General features: G+C 47.0%; 1 protein-coding gene across 4 annotated transcripts in view; it reads left to right on the plus strand.

Moving 5' to 3' along the window:
• Nucleotides 1-15,679, plus strand: part of LOC140388518 (copine-9-like) — a 604,903-nt gene that overhangs the window by 441,151 nt on the left and 148,073 nt on the right. For 3 of the 4 annotated variants that reach the window (XM_072472866.1, XM_072472865.1, XM_072472867.1), the window contains 2 exons: nucleotides 8,292-8,395; nucleotides 14,665-14,769. In XM_072472866.1, coding sequence (XP_072328967.1) covers nucleotides 8,292-8,395; nucleotides 14,665-14,769 — 209 coding nt within the window. Of the gene's footprint in view, nucleotides 1-8,291; nucleotides 8,396-9,329; nucleotides 9,416-14,664; nucleotides 14,770-15,679 lie in introns of those variants that run through there. The other variant, XM_072472868.1, reaches the window with a different exon arrangement.

The raw sequence follows: 15,679 nt of genomic DNA on the forward strand, positions 1-15,679 counted from the left end.
TGCGCCCTCCAACTCATCGTTAGTGACTCGCTGACCAGTGGTAACCATTCTTCTCTATTCATATCTTAGTTAAAGCCTCTCATCTCAGGTATCATCTCTGTGAACATTTTCTGTTCCTTCTTTGTGGCATTGACATCTTTCCTCAGCAAGATACGAGTTGTAGCCTAGCCAATGATTTGTGGAGTTCTCTGCCTTCATGTCCTCATTCTTCAAATCTAAGATCCTATTGATTTTTAACAGCTTTATCAACTTGACTTCCTATGTTTAAAGATTTGTGTACATGACACTTGTAAATCTCTCACTTTGCTACTTCTTGAGCCTGATTTTTTGTTACAATCCACATTGGGAAATTGCTTTGTCCTGCCACCCTGATTGGCGTGTTCATAGCTGCTGGTATGTGAGACCGATCCCCCACGTAATCACGCATGTGCGGTGCGCGCGTACTGTGCACACTTTCTCCAGGTAAAAGATAAGTGTAAATTTTATATGATGATACAATAGAAACTTTATATGATGGTAGAACAGAAACTAAATTAGATACGTACTGTTTTGTACAGGTTGATGAAACATTACCTCATCGTTTGACTGCAAAGGTCTCAGTGAAGTACAAGTTCTAAACCTTAGGACTCAACCCACATCCTGGTGGGCAAGAATCTACAGCACAAAATTATCCTCATTTATTTGTGTTCGTGTTAAAAATAAAAGACATCCTGGGCCCATAGAATAAATGGCAACAGAATATTACACAAGATTTGCTGCAGAAGCCTAGTTATGCCACAGAGTTTATAATCCAGAGGCCTGGATTAATGACCTTGAGTGTGAATCGAATCGTCACATGAAAACATGATGATGCGGCTACATAAGAGGTTACATGGTTGGAGTGGGGGAGTTAGCCCCGGGGTCATGGGCCGAGCACGAATATTGTACATAGCTGTTGAGTTTAGGAATAAACTACATTTGTTGGAAGGGGTTGATGTCTGTGATCCAAGGAATCTACAACATTCTACATGGTGTCAGAAGTTGGCAGTGTGGCACAAAGACTTGGCTGCAATGACCCTCTAGCCTTTGATGAAAACATTGCAGATAGTTGGGAATCGTTCTAGAAGGAGTAGCGTATTTACTGCTATGCTGCATTGTCTGACAAGTCGAAAAAGGTGCAGGCTTATACCTTATTAAACCTTAGCGGCCCCGAGGCCATTGAAAAATTTGTGTAATTTGTTTACCAGACAGAGGTGGAAAAAGTCGACCCTAAGATTATCCGGAAACAATTGGAGAACATTTGTCTCTAGTAAAAAAAACAATTCTTGATAGACTTGAGGAAGGCATAGACATTATGGTCATAGGGGTGCTGTCCTCTCGTTGAATTTTGGAACTCGAACAGGCCTTAAAGTGGACATCAGATGCAGACAACTGCACAACGTCATCACGAGAGGCTGGCCAGAATCCTCAAGGGAGCTTCCCCATGAGCTCCGCATATTCTTCACCATCAGAGATGAGCTGACCATACAGGACAGACGAATATTATGTGGCTAGCGATTTGTCATCCCTACTGCCCTCTAGAGGTACGACACACAGAAACTGCACCAAGGGCATCCCAATTTGGAAGCAAACAGATACAGGGCCAAGGAATCACTCTACTGGCCCTCCACGTATGCAGACATAGAGAGGGGAATCTCTAGATGCACGCAGTGCAATGCAATCAAGCCACATCAATTAAAGGAACCATTGTATCTACATGAGGTCCGAGACCTCCCATGGTCATTCACAGCAGCTGACATCTTTGAGTGGAACGGTAATGAACACTTAGGATGTGATTTAGTGGACTGTCTGGCATGTTTGGCAGGGTAATTCTCAGCAGTTACAGTGCTGAGACAGGTCCCGTTATTTAACGGCACTTTGCAGTTTTCTTTAGCCTTGGGGGGTTTCGCCCCGTCGAGGCTGCATTTAGAGGGATGTCCTGCAGGTGAGCTGAGCTTACCAGCAGGAACAGCTGTTCACAGATCTGGGCGCCATTTTCATCAGCAGCCCAATCTTTCACCCTCTCCCCTTTCAGGCCCAATGTTTTACTGACCCCCCTCCTTCACCCCCACCAGGCACTCTGGCAGGGTGCCCAGGTGGTGGTGACAGGGTGCCAAGCTTGCAATGCCAGGGTGCCACCCTGCCCTGTCCACGACCATCCAGGAGCCTCTCATGGCCTGCGAGACCCACCAAGGTGCCATTACACCTGGTCCACATTGGTGTGGACCTGTACTAAATGGCACCCTGGTGAGATCTCGCAGGCTGAGCCGTTGAGTCCCAGGCGCCAGGCGAATCTGGCGTCCGGGTATTTAAATGATTCAGCTCATTTGCATATGTTGATCTGAATCACGCTCAACGAGGGCGAGATCCAGATTGCGCCGGGTGGAGCAAATCGTGTGAATCGCAATCGGCCCGGCACCCAGGATGGAGTTCGATTTGGGGCCCACACACAATTCACCCGTCATGACCAGCTCTGCGCTGGGCAGTGGTGCCACTGAATCCTTTGGCTGAGTTGATTCACATTCCAGGTGCTTTGAACTCAACTACCTGCCAAACGAGAGGGGGGAAAGGAGAGAGAGGGAGAGGTTGGTGGGGGAGATGGTGAGGGTGGACAGGAGGTACGCGGAGGCCCCGGAGAAGGGATTGCTTAGGGAGCGGCGTAGCCTCCAGGCTGAGTTCGATTTGTTGACCACCAGGAAGGCGGAGGAAGGGGCAGGGGACGGTATATGAATACGGAGAGAAGGCGAGCCGTATGCTGGCGCACCAGCTTCGGAAGCGAGAGGCAGCTAGGGAGATCGGGGGAGTTAGGGATGGAGAAGGGAACACGGTGCGAAGTGCGGTGGGTATCAATGGGGTCTTCAGGGACTTCTACGAGGAACTGTACCGGTCTGATCCCCCACTGGAAGAGGGAGGGATAGGTCGCTTCCTGGACCGGCTGGGGTTTCCGAGGGTGGAGGATGGGCAGGTGGCGGGGTTGGGGGCGCCGGTTGGGTTGGAGGAGTTGGTCAAAGGGATAGGGAACATGCAGGCGGGGAAGGCACCGGGGCCAGATGGGTTCCCGGTTGAATTTTATAAGAAGTATGCGGACCTGCTGGGCCCGCTGTTGGTAAGGACCTTTAACGAGGCAAGGGAAGGGGGGGCTCTGCCCCCGACGATGTCTAGAGCACTGATTTCCCTGATCCTGAAGCGGGACAAAGATCCCCTACAGTGTGGGTCATACAGGCCGATCTCACTCCTAAATGTAGACGCAAAGTTGCTGGCAAAGATTTTGGCCATGAGGATAGAGGACTGTGTGCCGCAGGTCATACACGAGGATCAGACGGGGTTCGTGAAAGGGAGGCAGTTGAATACTAATGTACGGAGGCTCTTGAATGTTATAATGATGCCGGCGATGAAAGGGGAGGCGGAGATAGTGGCGGCGATGGATGCAGAGAAGGCCTTTGATAGGGTGGAGTGGGGGTACCTGTGGGAGGTGTTGGAAAGGTTCGGGTTCGGGGAGGGGTTCGTCAGGTGGGCGAGGCTGCTGTATGAGGCCCCGGTGGCGAGTGTGGCCACGAACAGAAGGAGGTCAGAGTATTTCCGGCTACACCGGGGGACAAGGCAGGGGTGTCCCCTGTCTCCCCTGCTCTTTGCACTGGCGATTGAACCCCTGGCCATGGCGTTGAGGGAGTCGAGGAACTGCAGGGGGCTGGTGCGGGGTGGGGAGGAGCATTGGGTGTCGCTCTATGCAGATGATTTGCTGCTATATGTGGCGGACCCGGTGGGGGGAATGCCGGAGGTGATGAGGATCCTTAAGGAGTTTGGAGGTTTCTCCGGGTACAAGCTTAATATGGGGAAGAGCGAGATGTTCGTAGTGCACCCGGGGGACCAGGAGAGGGGGATTGGTGAGCTCCCGATAAAAAGGGCGGAGAGGAGTTTCAGGTACCTGGGGGTCCAGGTGGATGGGAGCTGGGGGGCCCTGCATAAGCTTAACTTCACGAGGCTGGTGGAGCAGATGGAGGAGGAGTTTAAGAGGTGGGACGTGCTGCCACTCTCCCTGGCGGGTAGAGTACAGTCAGTTAAAATGATGGTGCTCCCAAAGTTTTTGTTCCTGTTCCAAAGCCTCCCCATCCTGATCCCTAAGGCCTTCTTCAGGCGGGTTAACAGGAGCGTTATGGGGTTTGTATGGGCGCAAAAGACCCTGAGGGTGAGAAGAGTGTTCCTGGTGCGAGGGGGGGGGGGTTGGCGATGCCTAACCTCTGTGGGTATTATTGGACCACCAACGTGGCAATGGTGCGTAAGTGGGTGATGGAAGGGGATGAGGCGGCATGGAAGAGGCTGGAGATGGCGTCCTGTGTGGGCTGGTCCCCGATTCGGGGGAACCACCGGTTTGTCCCGGGGAGGATGGATGGAGGGTTTCTGAGCTGGCACAGGGTAGGCATTAGAAGGATGGGGGACCTGTTTGTAGACGGGAAGTTGGCAAGCCTGGAGGAGAAGTTTGGGCTCCCCCCGGGAAACACCTTCAGATATATGCAGGTAAGGGCGTTTGTTCGGCGGCAGGTGGTGGAGTGCCCACTGCTGCCGCCACGTGGGGTCCAGGACAGGGTGCTGTCGGGGGTGTGGGTTGGAGAGGGAAGGATTTTGGCAACATATCTGGTGACGCAGGAGGAGGAGGAGGCCTCGGTGGGAGAGCTAAAGGGTAAGTGGGAGGAGGAGTTGGGTGAGGAGATTGATGAGGGGACGTGGGTGGATGCCCTGGGGAGGGTGAACTCTTCCTCCTCTTGCGTGAGGCTGAGCCTCATACAATTTAAGGTGCTGCACAGGGCTCACATGACTGGGGCAAGGATAAGCCGGTTCTTTGGGTGCAAGGTCAGGTGTGCTAGGTGCTCAGGGAGCCCAGCAAATCACACCCACATGTTCTGGGCCTGCCCAGCGCTGGAAGACTTTTGGAAGGGTGTAGCGAGGACGGTGTCAAGAGTGGTAGGGTTGGAGAGGGTGAAATTCGCCTTGAGGGGATCCGTACAAGGATTCTTCAGGAGGTGGCAACCGTTCCTGGACTTCCTGGCAGAAAGTTAGAAGATGGTCAGTAGTGGCAGCAACCCGGGGGGGCGGGGGGTTCGTTTTTCGTTTTTCTTGAGAGGGTGTGTATTTTTGCCTTAGTGCTGATGAAGGTTGTTAATTTATTATTTATGTATAGGGGGTGTTTGTTCTTTTCTTTCTGTATTTCGTTGTTGATATTTTGTGAAAATCTGAATAAAATTTTATTTTTTATTTTTTAAACTACCTGCCAGACATGATGAGTAAAACAGTAATCTTCAAGTTTAAGAGACACTTTGCCACACACGGCATCCCACAGGGACTAATGATAGACAACGCCAGTTCGTCTCCGCTGAATTTCACAACTTTGCATGCAAATGGGATTTTGAGCATATCGCGAGCAGCCCCCTACATCTACAGTAAAACAGTTTAGCACAATAGACAGCAAAGCATCTTCTAGAAATATGCATGGGGTTGTACAGACTACTATGCTGCATTCATCAGCCTAAGAAATCTATCGCAACAGGGCCTGCCCTCGTCAGCACAACTTTGTTCCAGATGTACCAGGACCTCAATTTCTACTGCTAAGGCTCTGCTGCAGCCTAAACTTGAAACCAACGTGAATGATGCCCTCCAGCAACACAGACTGAGAAGCAAAACACACTATTGTCAAGATGCCCACAGACTCGACCCTCTACACCTGGTCCAATGGTCAGGATTCAGACCGCAAGTGGCCATAACCAGTTGGCAGTGGTGCACAGCAATGTGTACCAAACAGTTATGAGGTAGCCTCAGACTGTGCCCACGATGTACACAATTGGCATCACCTTCTGCAAGTATCAGAACCAGCACCAAGAGATAACACAGCCCTTCAATCATCCGGCTTACGGCAGCAGCCCCTGCACCAGCAGACATGCAGACTCCGACCGAGGTCATACAGCGAATTCTGTATCGGATGAACACACAGATGAAGCGCCCGTGTTGCCATCAGTAAGGACACTTGTTGCAGACAAGTTACAACACCACCAACTGGTGTAATCACACGCTCAGGGTCCCTGAGCAGGCTGAACACATGATTCCAGGACTTTATTACCACTTCGCCTAGAACTGACATTTGAAGTTCATCTTTCTTTTGTACAGAAACATTGGGGGGAGGGAGATGGACACACGATAGATTATGTACCAGTTGCTACAGCATATAACATGCTTTTACATATGTCATAATATACACCAGTATATCATGGTGCAGACACACACACACACACTGATGGACATGCAGTGGGACCAATCAGCATACACAACACCGCAGCCAATCACCAGTGAGAGCACACGCACTATAAAGACAGGGGACAGGAGAGTTCCCGCTCATTCTAGTAGCAGCCAGCTCGGAGCACAGAGCTCACAGCCTGCAACACAGACATTCACCATGTGCTGAGTGCATCACCTGGTTAGGACTAGGCAAGGGTCAACAGTTAAAGCTGGTATTGCATTTACCCACAGTTCAAGTATGTTAATATAGTTAACCTTATAATAAAATAGAGTTGCACCACTTCCAGTATTGGTGACCTGTTTGTGATCCAGAACACATCAACATATATGTAAATAGTTATGCATTGTCAGTTTGTTTAATTGCATGTCACACAATGGTCTCAACATAGTTTCTTATTGCGCGCACTGTAACACCTCATGCCATTGGGGTCCCAACTAAACGTGGAACATGTCGACCAAGTGGTCACGTTAGAATGTGATGACACGGCTACATAGGAGGTCACGTGACAGGGGTGTGGAAGTTATCCTCAGGATTTTGGGCAGAGCACAAGTACTGTACGTAGCTGTTGAGTTTAGGAATAAATTGCCTTTGTTGGATGCCCTTGATATAGGTGATTTTAGGAAGCCACAACATTCTACATGAAGGACAAGAGCTTAAATTTTCATAGAATTTACAGTGCAGAAGGAGGCCATTCGCCCCATCGAGTCTGCACCGGCTCTTGGAAAGAGCACCCTACCCAAGCCCACACCTCCACCCTATCCCCATAACCCAGTTACCCTACCCAACACTAAGGGCAATTTTGGACACTACGGACAATTTAGCATGGCCAATCCACCTAACCTGCACATCTTTGTACTGTGGGAGGAAACCGGAGCACCCGGAGGAAACCCACGCACACACGGGGAGTACGTGCAGACTCCGCACAGACAGTGACCAAAGCCGGGTATCGAACCTGGGACCCTGGAGCTGTGAAGCAATTGTGCTAACCACTATGCTACCATGCTGCAGTTGGAGAATTTAAATTCAATGAATTAAACTAGGTTAAAATTCTGCAACTGGTGACCACAAAAGTACCAAAAACTGTAAGGATCCTCCTGTTAATCCCGGTCTGTCCCTTGTTTTCCCTTTTAATTTCTGTTATTTTGCTATTTCAATTGTACCTGGACAACTAATGGGACCTATGCCTTTAAGAAGAACTGCATCTTTAATTTGAGTATCTGGTAACCTAAGGATTGACCTGTGACCTCAGGGAAGGCAGGTTGCAAAGAGCCGTTTATATTTCATATCAGCAGATTCAAGGGAGATCAGTGATGACACATCTTGCTGGACTCGATTGTTGGCCAATGGACTGTTTCAAATTGCTGGCCCTTTGCTGATACTCAATGCTGATTGGTGCTGACCATTCTGGAATGTTCTGCAGAGCCAGGAAGGATTCATCTTGCTTTCAGTTTTGTTTTAGATCAGAAGCTGGGTGGTCACAGCTCTGATTTCGCTCTCATCTAATGGATTCTTTCTGAAGATCCAAAGTAAAGACCTTTCTCTCTCCTCAGCCAGCAAAGGAAATTGAGTCCAGCACCAAATGCAAACAGGGCCAGTTGTTTAAAACCCCTTTAAAATCTCATGTGGGGAACTCTGTTCAGGAGGGCTGTTAGTCATTCTGGTGGTGGAAGTGGTAACAAATAAGAAGTAAACAATCCTGAGGTGGTTTCTTCGAGTGAAGGCCGAGGTTACTAAAAAGTAAAGTGACTCCCCAGAGGGAGTCCTACAGCCTGGGAGTTCTGATTGAATGTTACTGCCAGAAGATCATCATTAGCAATCTAGCCAGTGACTTGGATCCCTAAATTTGATTGTCTGCAGCAACAAACTCGACATCGGAAGCAAATTTAATTCCTATTATTTTTGCCCCTCCTTCTATGTGTGTCTGTGTTGTGTGTGTTTCTATGCTTTAAATACTATATCAATCATTTTTTAATCATGTGCTTTACAGGACATTGCAACCATGCAGCTCTGTGCTAATAAGCTGGACAAAAAAGATTTCTTTGGGAAATCTGATCCATTTTTGGTTTTTTACCGGAGCAATGAAGATGGGACGTAAGTAATTGCATGGAACTGATTCATGATTTCTCCTACACTTTTCAAATTAGCCTCCACATACTTTAAGCCTAACTGGCTGAACAAAATGGGCTGATAACCATCAAAAACAGACAGGGAAAGAGATTTATCCAGACATAATTATGAGTGAATTTGGAGGCTGGGTCTTAACAAAACAACTCCCCCTTTCCTGCCATTCCCTCATGTTTTCCTTCAGATATCAACTTCTTTCTGGCATTGCGCCGCCTGTGCTTTTCACCATCCAGTAATTTTCCCAAGTGACCATTCTTAATATACAAGAATAGACATCTATTGAACTGTTGGGCTTATCATTACCAAGCACATTGCTGCCTTCATCTGATACCTTCACAGGAACACCTCCAGCAGGTTCCCTGGATAACCTTCAAGAAGATGAAGCCTGGCTGATTCCATTCCTGTGGTGCCTGTGCTGCCTTCCTGGCTGAGATAAGCTGACTCAAAACAGATCGTGGTCGACCCTGGGACCCTTTCTGATCTGTATGAATCAGCTACTCAATCTATGAACTCAGTGAGCCATTTAAATAGTCTTTTTGGGGTATATCTTGGGAACGTTGCTTAACAATTTGGCCAGATATCTCACGAGGTCTCCAGAGGAGATGCACGCGTGACGTGGGGATCTCTGTAGGCGCTGGTGCCCCGCAACTGACTCCATCCAATTAATCCCACTCCGCACCCTTTCCCCATCGCCCTGAAGTAGGCCCTCTGTTAATTTATAGGACATAACATCAATGTGATGCTGTTGTTTAGTCACCAATTTGTACCTTCCTCCTGATGAAATGTTTATGTAATCCAAGCAGCTTCGATTCACGTGAAATTAGAGTGGCTGACTTTCACTGACTTTGTGTTTTTTTCTCTTTCTTTCTACATTTTATTCTCTCAAATTTACTGTATCCAGTAGCTCACGTTTAGTTTTAATATCACCATTTCCATAAATCTCTATTCATCGATGTTACTGTCACTCTACCTCTCTCTTTCTCTCAGGTATGCCCTCACTGAATCTGTACCTAGATCGTGTCAGCTTTACTATCTCAGTCTTTAAATGCTGGCAAGTTTACTCTGTATTTCGCTCTGTCGGTATATTTTCACTGTGCTTTATCTCTCAGGTTGGCTATTAGATCTCAAGCGGACTATCAATATATTAACACTCCCTCTCTCTCTCCCTCTCGCTCGCTCTTGCTCAAGTCTCCTATTGCTGAGGGGAGGTTGATCTGCTGCCTTTATGTAACAACATAATGAATGGATTCGCGATTCAGCTTCGTAGTGCCTGGTTTTTCAATACTACAGGTGCAGTTATGTGTCCAAAATGGCGTCTGCACCAGAGGTGCACAATTTTGGTGTATGCCACATGACGCATCATTTTGGTAAGGTGGAAACAAGAGGGACTATTTGCCCACATCAGAAGGAAGATTAGGCCATTAACATGGGGGAAATATCAGCCCTAACATATCCGCTTTTCCTCCTCCAGCCATTTTGGCTCGCGCTTGCAGTAGCCGACATATACTGAATACTTCACGAAAACCAGCATTAAGCAACACCAAATGAAAAAAAGTGTTAGTGCTCAACTCTGACCTCACTCCCAATTCCACCCTCAAGGCACCCCCAATCCTATCCCAGCCAATCACTGAGCTCCGACCACCAAAACCCCTCCACCTCCGGGCCAATCACACTCTGAGGTTCAGCTGACAATACTACAGGGGACGCAATGTTCCTTCCCAGTCTGCCAGCCCTTCTCGGTCACACTCCGAGGCATATTTCTTCTCTAGACCCTCATGATCATATCAATCGTTCTCAGCCCAGATAATCCAGGCTCCTCAAACTTCCCCCTTTGAGTGCAGGCTGTTGGCATTCTGCATTCAAACACAAGAACGGAAGAAATAGGAGCAGGAGTAGACCATGAAGCCCATTCCACCATTCACTCGGATGAAGGCTGATCTCGGGCTCGAACTCCATTTTCCTGCCCACTCCCCATGTCCCTTAATTTCCTACCAGGCAATTAATGTATCTATCCAATCTTTGAATGTATTCAACCATGGAGCATCGACAGCCCGCTGGATACAGAATTCCTACGAATCATAACCCTTTGAGTGAAGGAAATTCTCCTCATCGCAGTCCCGAATGGTCAGCCCTTTATCCCGGGATTGCATCCAAGAATGGATGCTGCCAAAATCGAATGGGATTGCACAGGATAGACAACACAGAAATTGGCCATTCAGCCTAATCAGTCCATGCAAATGTTTATTCTCCACTCGAGCTTCCTCCCGTCATTCTTCATCTGAATACATCAGCATCTCTATCACCTGCTCCCTCTTATGCTTATCTAAAAGCTTCCTTTTAAATACGTCTATTCGCTCAAACCCCTAAGGCTGCAAGTTCCACTGTTATGGTACCGGACCAGACCCCAATTTATATTAGGAAACTTGACATGACCCCCAACAATATTTCCAATTTGTCAAATTGTGACGGAAGGATACCTCTCTCCAGGAGTGATTCCATTGATGAATAGGGATCTTTTATATTCAAACAAACTTTATTATTAACACAGGAGCAACCATATTAACATCACAGAAAATAGCTTTTCAATTGACAGTTAAACAATTCTTACGATAAAAGGAATCTACTTTAACTACTAACTTATACCTTCTCTATCTCCAATTAAGCAAAGCCCATTACAGGTCAAAAGCCACTGGTAAATAAAGTTAGCAAACACTCTCTTGTGTAGAGATTTCCTGGAAAGACTGCTTGGGGAGAGAGAGAGAGAACAAAGAACAAAGAAAAGTACAGCACAGGAACAGGCCCATCAGTCCTCCAAGCCTGCGCCAACTATTCTGCCCGTCTAAACTAAAATCTTCCAGGGTCCGTATCCTTCTATTCCCATCCTATTCATGTATTTGTCAAGGTGCCCCTTTTAACGTCACTATCGTCCCTGCTTGCACCTCCTCCTCCGGCAGCGAGTTCCAGGCACCCACTACCCTCTGTGTAAAACACTTACCTCATACATCTCCTCTAAACCTTGCCCCTCGCACCTTAAACCTATGCCCCCTAGTAATGGACCCCTCTACCCTGGGAATAAGTCTCTGACTATCCACTCTGTCTATGCCCCTCATGAGAGAGAGAGAGAGAGACCATTTCAGGAACAGCCTGTACATCCTTCTGACTTTGCCAGACTAATGCTTAACCTGACAACATTTGGCAAAAACTGCTGTTCAACTTAAAAACTCTCAGCAGCATGCCAAACCTAGATCAACTGCCCAAACTTCTGACCGTCCCGACTCCTCCTATTAATTACATCATCTCTATTCCAATCAGATCCCATGACCTGCTTACCAAGTATAAACCCAATGTCTCAAATTATTTACTCTCCAGGGAATCGCCAGTAATCATAGCAAAGTTCCATTAGGCAACACGTTTTAAGTAAGTACATGGTTGGAATTAATGATTATCTCACTTTACGACATCTTAATTGCACCTTTTGCAGACACACCCCCTGACTGTATATTAAACTTTGAGTTTTAAAAATTTACTACAACAGAGATATATATATATACCTTTACCCAGGCTTTTAATAACATATAAAAATTTCCTGCATTCATCACACCACCACTTTTTGACCAGAATCATCGCTGCAGAGGGACAGAATCAGGCAACATCCCGGCGAGCACACCCATCTCAGCAAAGCATGCCTCTCCTGGCCGGATATTCCTTCCTGGCGGTGGAGGGAGCAGATTCATGCTGAAGGTGACCCTGCCACACCACGGATGCAGATCGTAGGCAGTCACAGAGGCTGATGAGTGCTGAGACTGACTGGTTAAATGCTGTGCTTCAGTTCTTTGGGACTTTGTCCCATGTGTATTTTTAAATATTAGGCCCTCTAGCCTATGTCAACTTAGGGCTGGCTCATGACTCCCACACATTCACATAGTGCTTTACAGCTCCATGGCAACTCAATGCCAACTCATGAATCCACCTCCCACCCGCATGCCCCTTATAGCTTCAATGCCAACTCACCCAGTATCCACCATGAGCAGACAACAGGAGCCATACTGCAATGAAATAAAATGAAGTTCTAAGTGTCTATGCACACTTAACTGTGTTAAAAAAAACACGTAATTAATAAAAGCCCATTCACTACATATGACTCCCCTCTAGTACTTAATCCCTCATACAAACACACATTTGGATTTTCAATAACACATCCAAGATAGCTAATCCAATAATAACTTCTTGGAGCTATCAACCAAACTGAAATTACAGCCCCCACTATGATGGCGACAGGTCGTGGAAGCAGTCAAGCAGTACCGTGGGCAGGACGGTAGCACAAGTGGTAGCACTGTGGCTTCACAGCGCCAGGGTCCCAGGTTTGATTCCCCACTGGGTCACTGTCTGTGCGGAGTCTGCACGTTCGCCCCGTGTCTGCGTGGGTTTCCTCTGGGTGCTCCGGTTTCCTCCCACAGTCCAAAGACATGCAGGTTAGGTGGATTGGCCATGCTAAATTGCCCTTAGTGTCCAAAAAAGGTTAGGAGGGGTTATTGGGTGACAGGGATGGGTGGAAGTGAGGGCTTAAGTCGGGCAGTGCAGACTCGATGGGCCTAATGGCCTCCTTCTGCACTGTATGTTCTATGTTCTAATAATACTATACTGATATCACTTAGGGTTATGTCAACAAACACCTGTTGTAGCTACAAACACAGATATTTTTCAATTCTCAGACACTGGCAGTTTTCCCCCCAAAATTTAAAGGGCCGGCCATTGACGTAACTTGAAGTCTGACGGTTGAACAATCATTTCTGCTCTCTGCAAGCATTTATGCCTCCTCTACAAAATCGTAACATGCTCTGCAAGATATGGCTCGAGCGACAATGGGGTCAGTTTGAACTCAGAAATGAGGAACGAAGGGATCTCACCAAAGGGTTCAAATGGTCTTGCTGTGTTCTAGCCAAGGTTCAATACAGGTTTAGCAGAACATTCGTAACTTTTAATCCTGTCCCACAGATACAATGTGCTGTAAAACTCTACAACTCTAAATAAAGCTTAGTTCTTGCTTATGGTGAATTTGTAATCTGAGATCTGCTTGTTCCTTTATGCCACTCGGACTTGCACATTCCAAGTAATAAGTGACCTTCCTATTCTTTTTGCGCATCACATGTATATGTGTTGAACTTCATTTGCCAATTATTTGCCTACTCTTCAAGTTTATTAATGTATAGAAATCTTGATTCCATACAGTGCAGAAGGAGGCTATTTGGCCCATCATGTCTGCACCAGCTCTCCAAAAGAGCACCCTACCTAGGCCCACCCCTGTCCTATCCCCATAACCTCGTAACCCCATCTAACATTTTGGACACTAAGGAGAAATTTTAGAATGGTCAATGCACCTAACCTGCACATCTTTGGACTTGTGGGAGGAAACCGAAGCACCCAGAGGAAAGCCATACAGACAAGGGGAGAATGTGCAAACGCCACACAGACAGTCACCCAAAGCTGAAATCAAACCCGGGTCCCTGGCGCTGTGCGGCACTGTGTCCTCTAGTAATTTTTGGCAGTCCTCCTCAGTTTTGATTATCTCACCCACACTTTGGTGTCATCTGCAAATTTAGAAATTGTGTTTTTGGTTCCAATGTCCAAATCATTCGTGCAAATGGAGAACAGCATTGGGTCCCGCACTGATCTTTGAGGACCACCGCTACCTACCTCCTGCCATACCGAATAGCTATCCTTCACACCCACCCTCTGTTTTCTGTATTGAGGCAGCTAGCAATCTATTCTTCCACTTGTGCCATGGCTACACATTCTCAGGCCTTATTCATAAGTCTGTTATGGGCATTTCATCTAAGGTCTTTTCAAAATCCAGATAAGTTATGGTGACTAATTGCATTGACACCTATCTTTATTATCTCCTCAAAAAGATCAATAAGGTTGGATCCAAGTAAGGATTTTCGTTTTGAAATCCATGCTGCTTTTCATTATCTTATCTATATGTTCGTCTGCTATTTCCTTTGGGAGGGATTGGTGTTAAACGGACTGATTGTCCCACCTCTAATATAGGAATTTCTGGACCATACTTTTACGTTGTTTCAGCAATCTCCCCTGCAGTCAGATCTTTATCACCTTATCTCATGTTTACTAATATGCATGTCCACCTTTCTTCTATTCTCTGTCTATTAGTCTGTCCTCTCTCAGGTTTACTATCACCTTTTGTGTATCTTTCCCTATGCTTCCTCTCTCTCTCTCAGGTTTACCATTTGCCACAAAACAGAAGTGGTGAAGAATACACTGAACCCAGCCTGGCAGCCATTCACCATTCCAGTGCGAGCATTATGCAATGGGGACTATGACAGGTCAGTGTGTGGAGTACTCAAGTCTTATTGCTGCACGACAATTCACTTTACAATATGTTGCATGCTTCCCTGCAATACTGTCTTCAAAGTCCCTCTCACCCGACCACATTGTTCACCCTTCACAAAATGCAACTCATCCAAAACTCCACTGCCTGCATCCTTGCTTTGTTCTCCTCGCCCATCGTCCACATCTTCACTAAACCCATTTCTCCCTGACAGTGCGCTGAATTCAAAGCCCTTGCACATGTCTTACAAATTGCTTGCATCATTCCATCCTATCTTGTAGTCTGCCTAAAGCATATACCCCAGCCCAGATCAGTCAGAGTCCTGCCAAACTGTGGATCTGTCAGTAGCACCTCTCGCTTCTGAATCAGAAGATTGTGGAGTCAAGTCCCACTGCAGGTACTTGAACCCAAAAAGCTTAGGCTGACACTCCAGTGCAATACTGAAGGAGTGCGCCTTGTCACGGCTGTTATCTTTTGGATGAGCCATTAAACCTCTCAGATGGATGTAAAAATATCGTACAGAACCATTTTGTAGAAAAGCATGCAAGTCTTCCCTGGTGCCCGGCCACTATCTATATTGCAATCCACTTCAACAGGTGACGTAGTCATTGTCAAATTGCTGCTGTGAGAGATGGTTGTACGAAAAATTGGCTGCCATGTTTCTTACATTGCAAAGGTGACTATGCTTCAAATGTACCTCATTGGCTGGAATGTTCTTTGGGACATTCAGAGAGTTTGAAAGGCAGGTCACAAATGCAAGTCTGGTATATGGCCTCCTGTTCATAACCCCTTTCCCCCACACCACTATCAGTTATCATGAGTTGTCTGAATTCAACTCTGTTCACCCCATCCTCAAACTGCTCCATCTTGCTACTTCTCTACACACCTTTAGAATTTTCCTCTGT

The sequence above is a fragment of the Scyliorhinus torazame genome, chromosome 13 (assembly GCF_047496885.1).
Source record: "Scyliorhinus torazame isolate Kashiwa2021f chromosome 13, sScyTor2.1, whole genome shotgun sequence".
Lineage (NCBI taxonomy): Eukaryota > Metazoa > Chordata > Chondrichthyes > Carcharhiniformes > Scyliorhinidae > Scyliorhinus > Scyliorhinus torazame.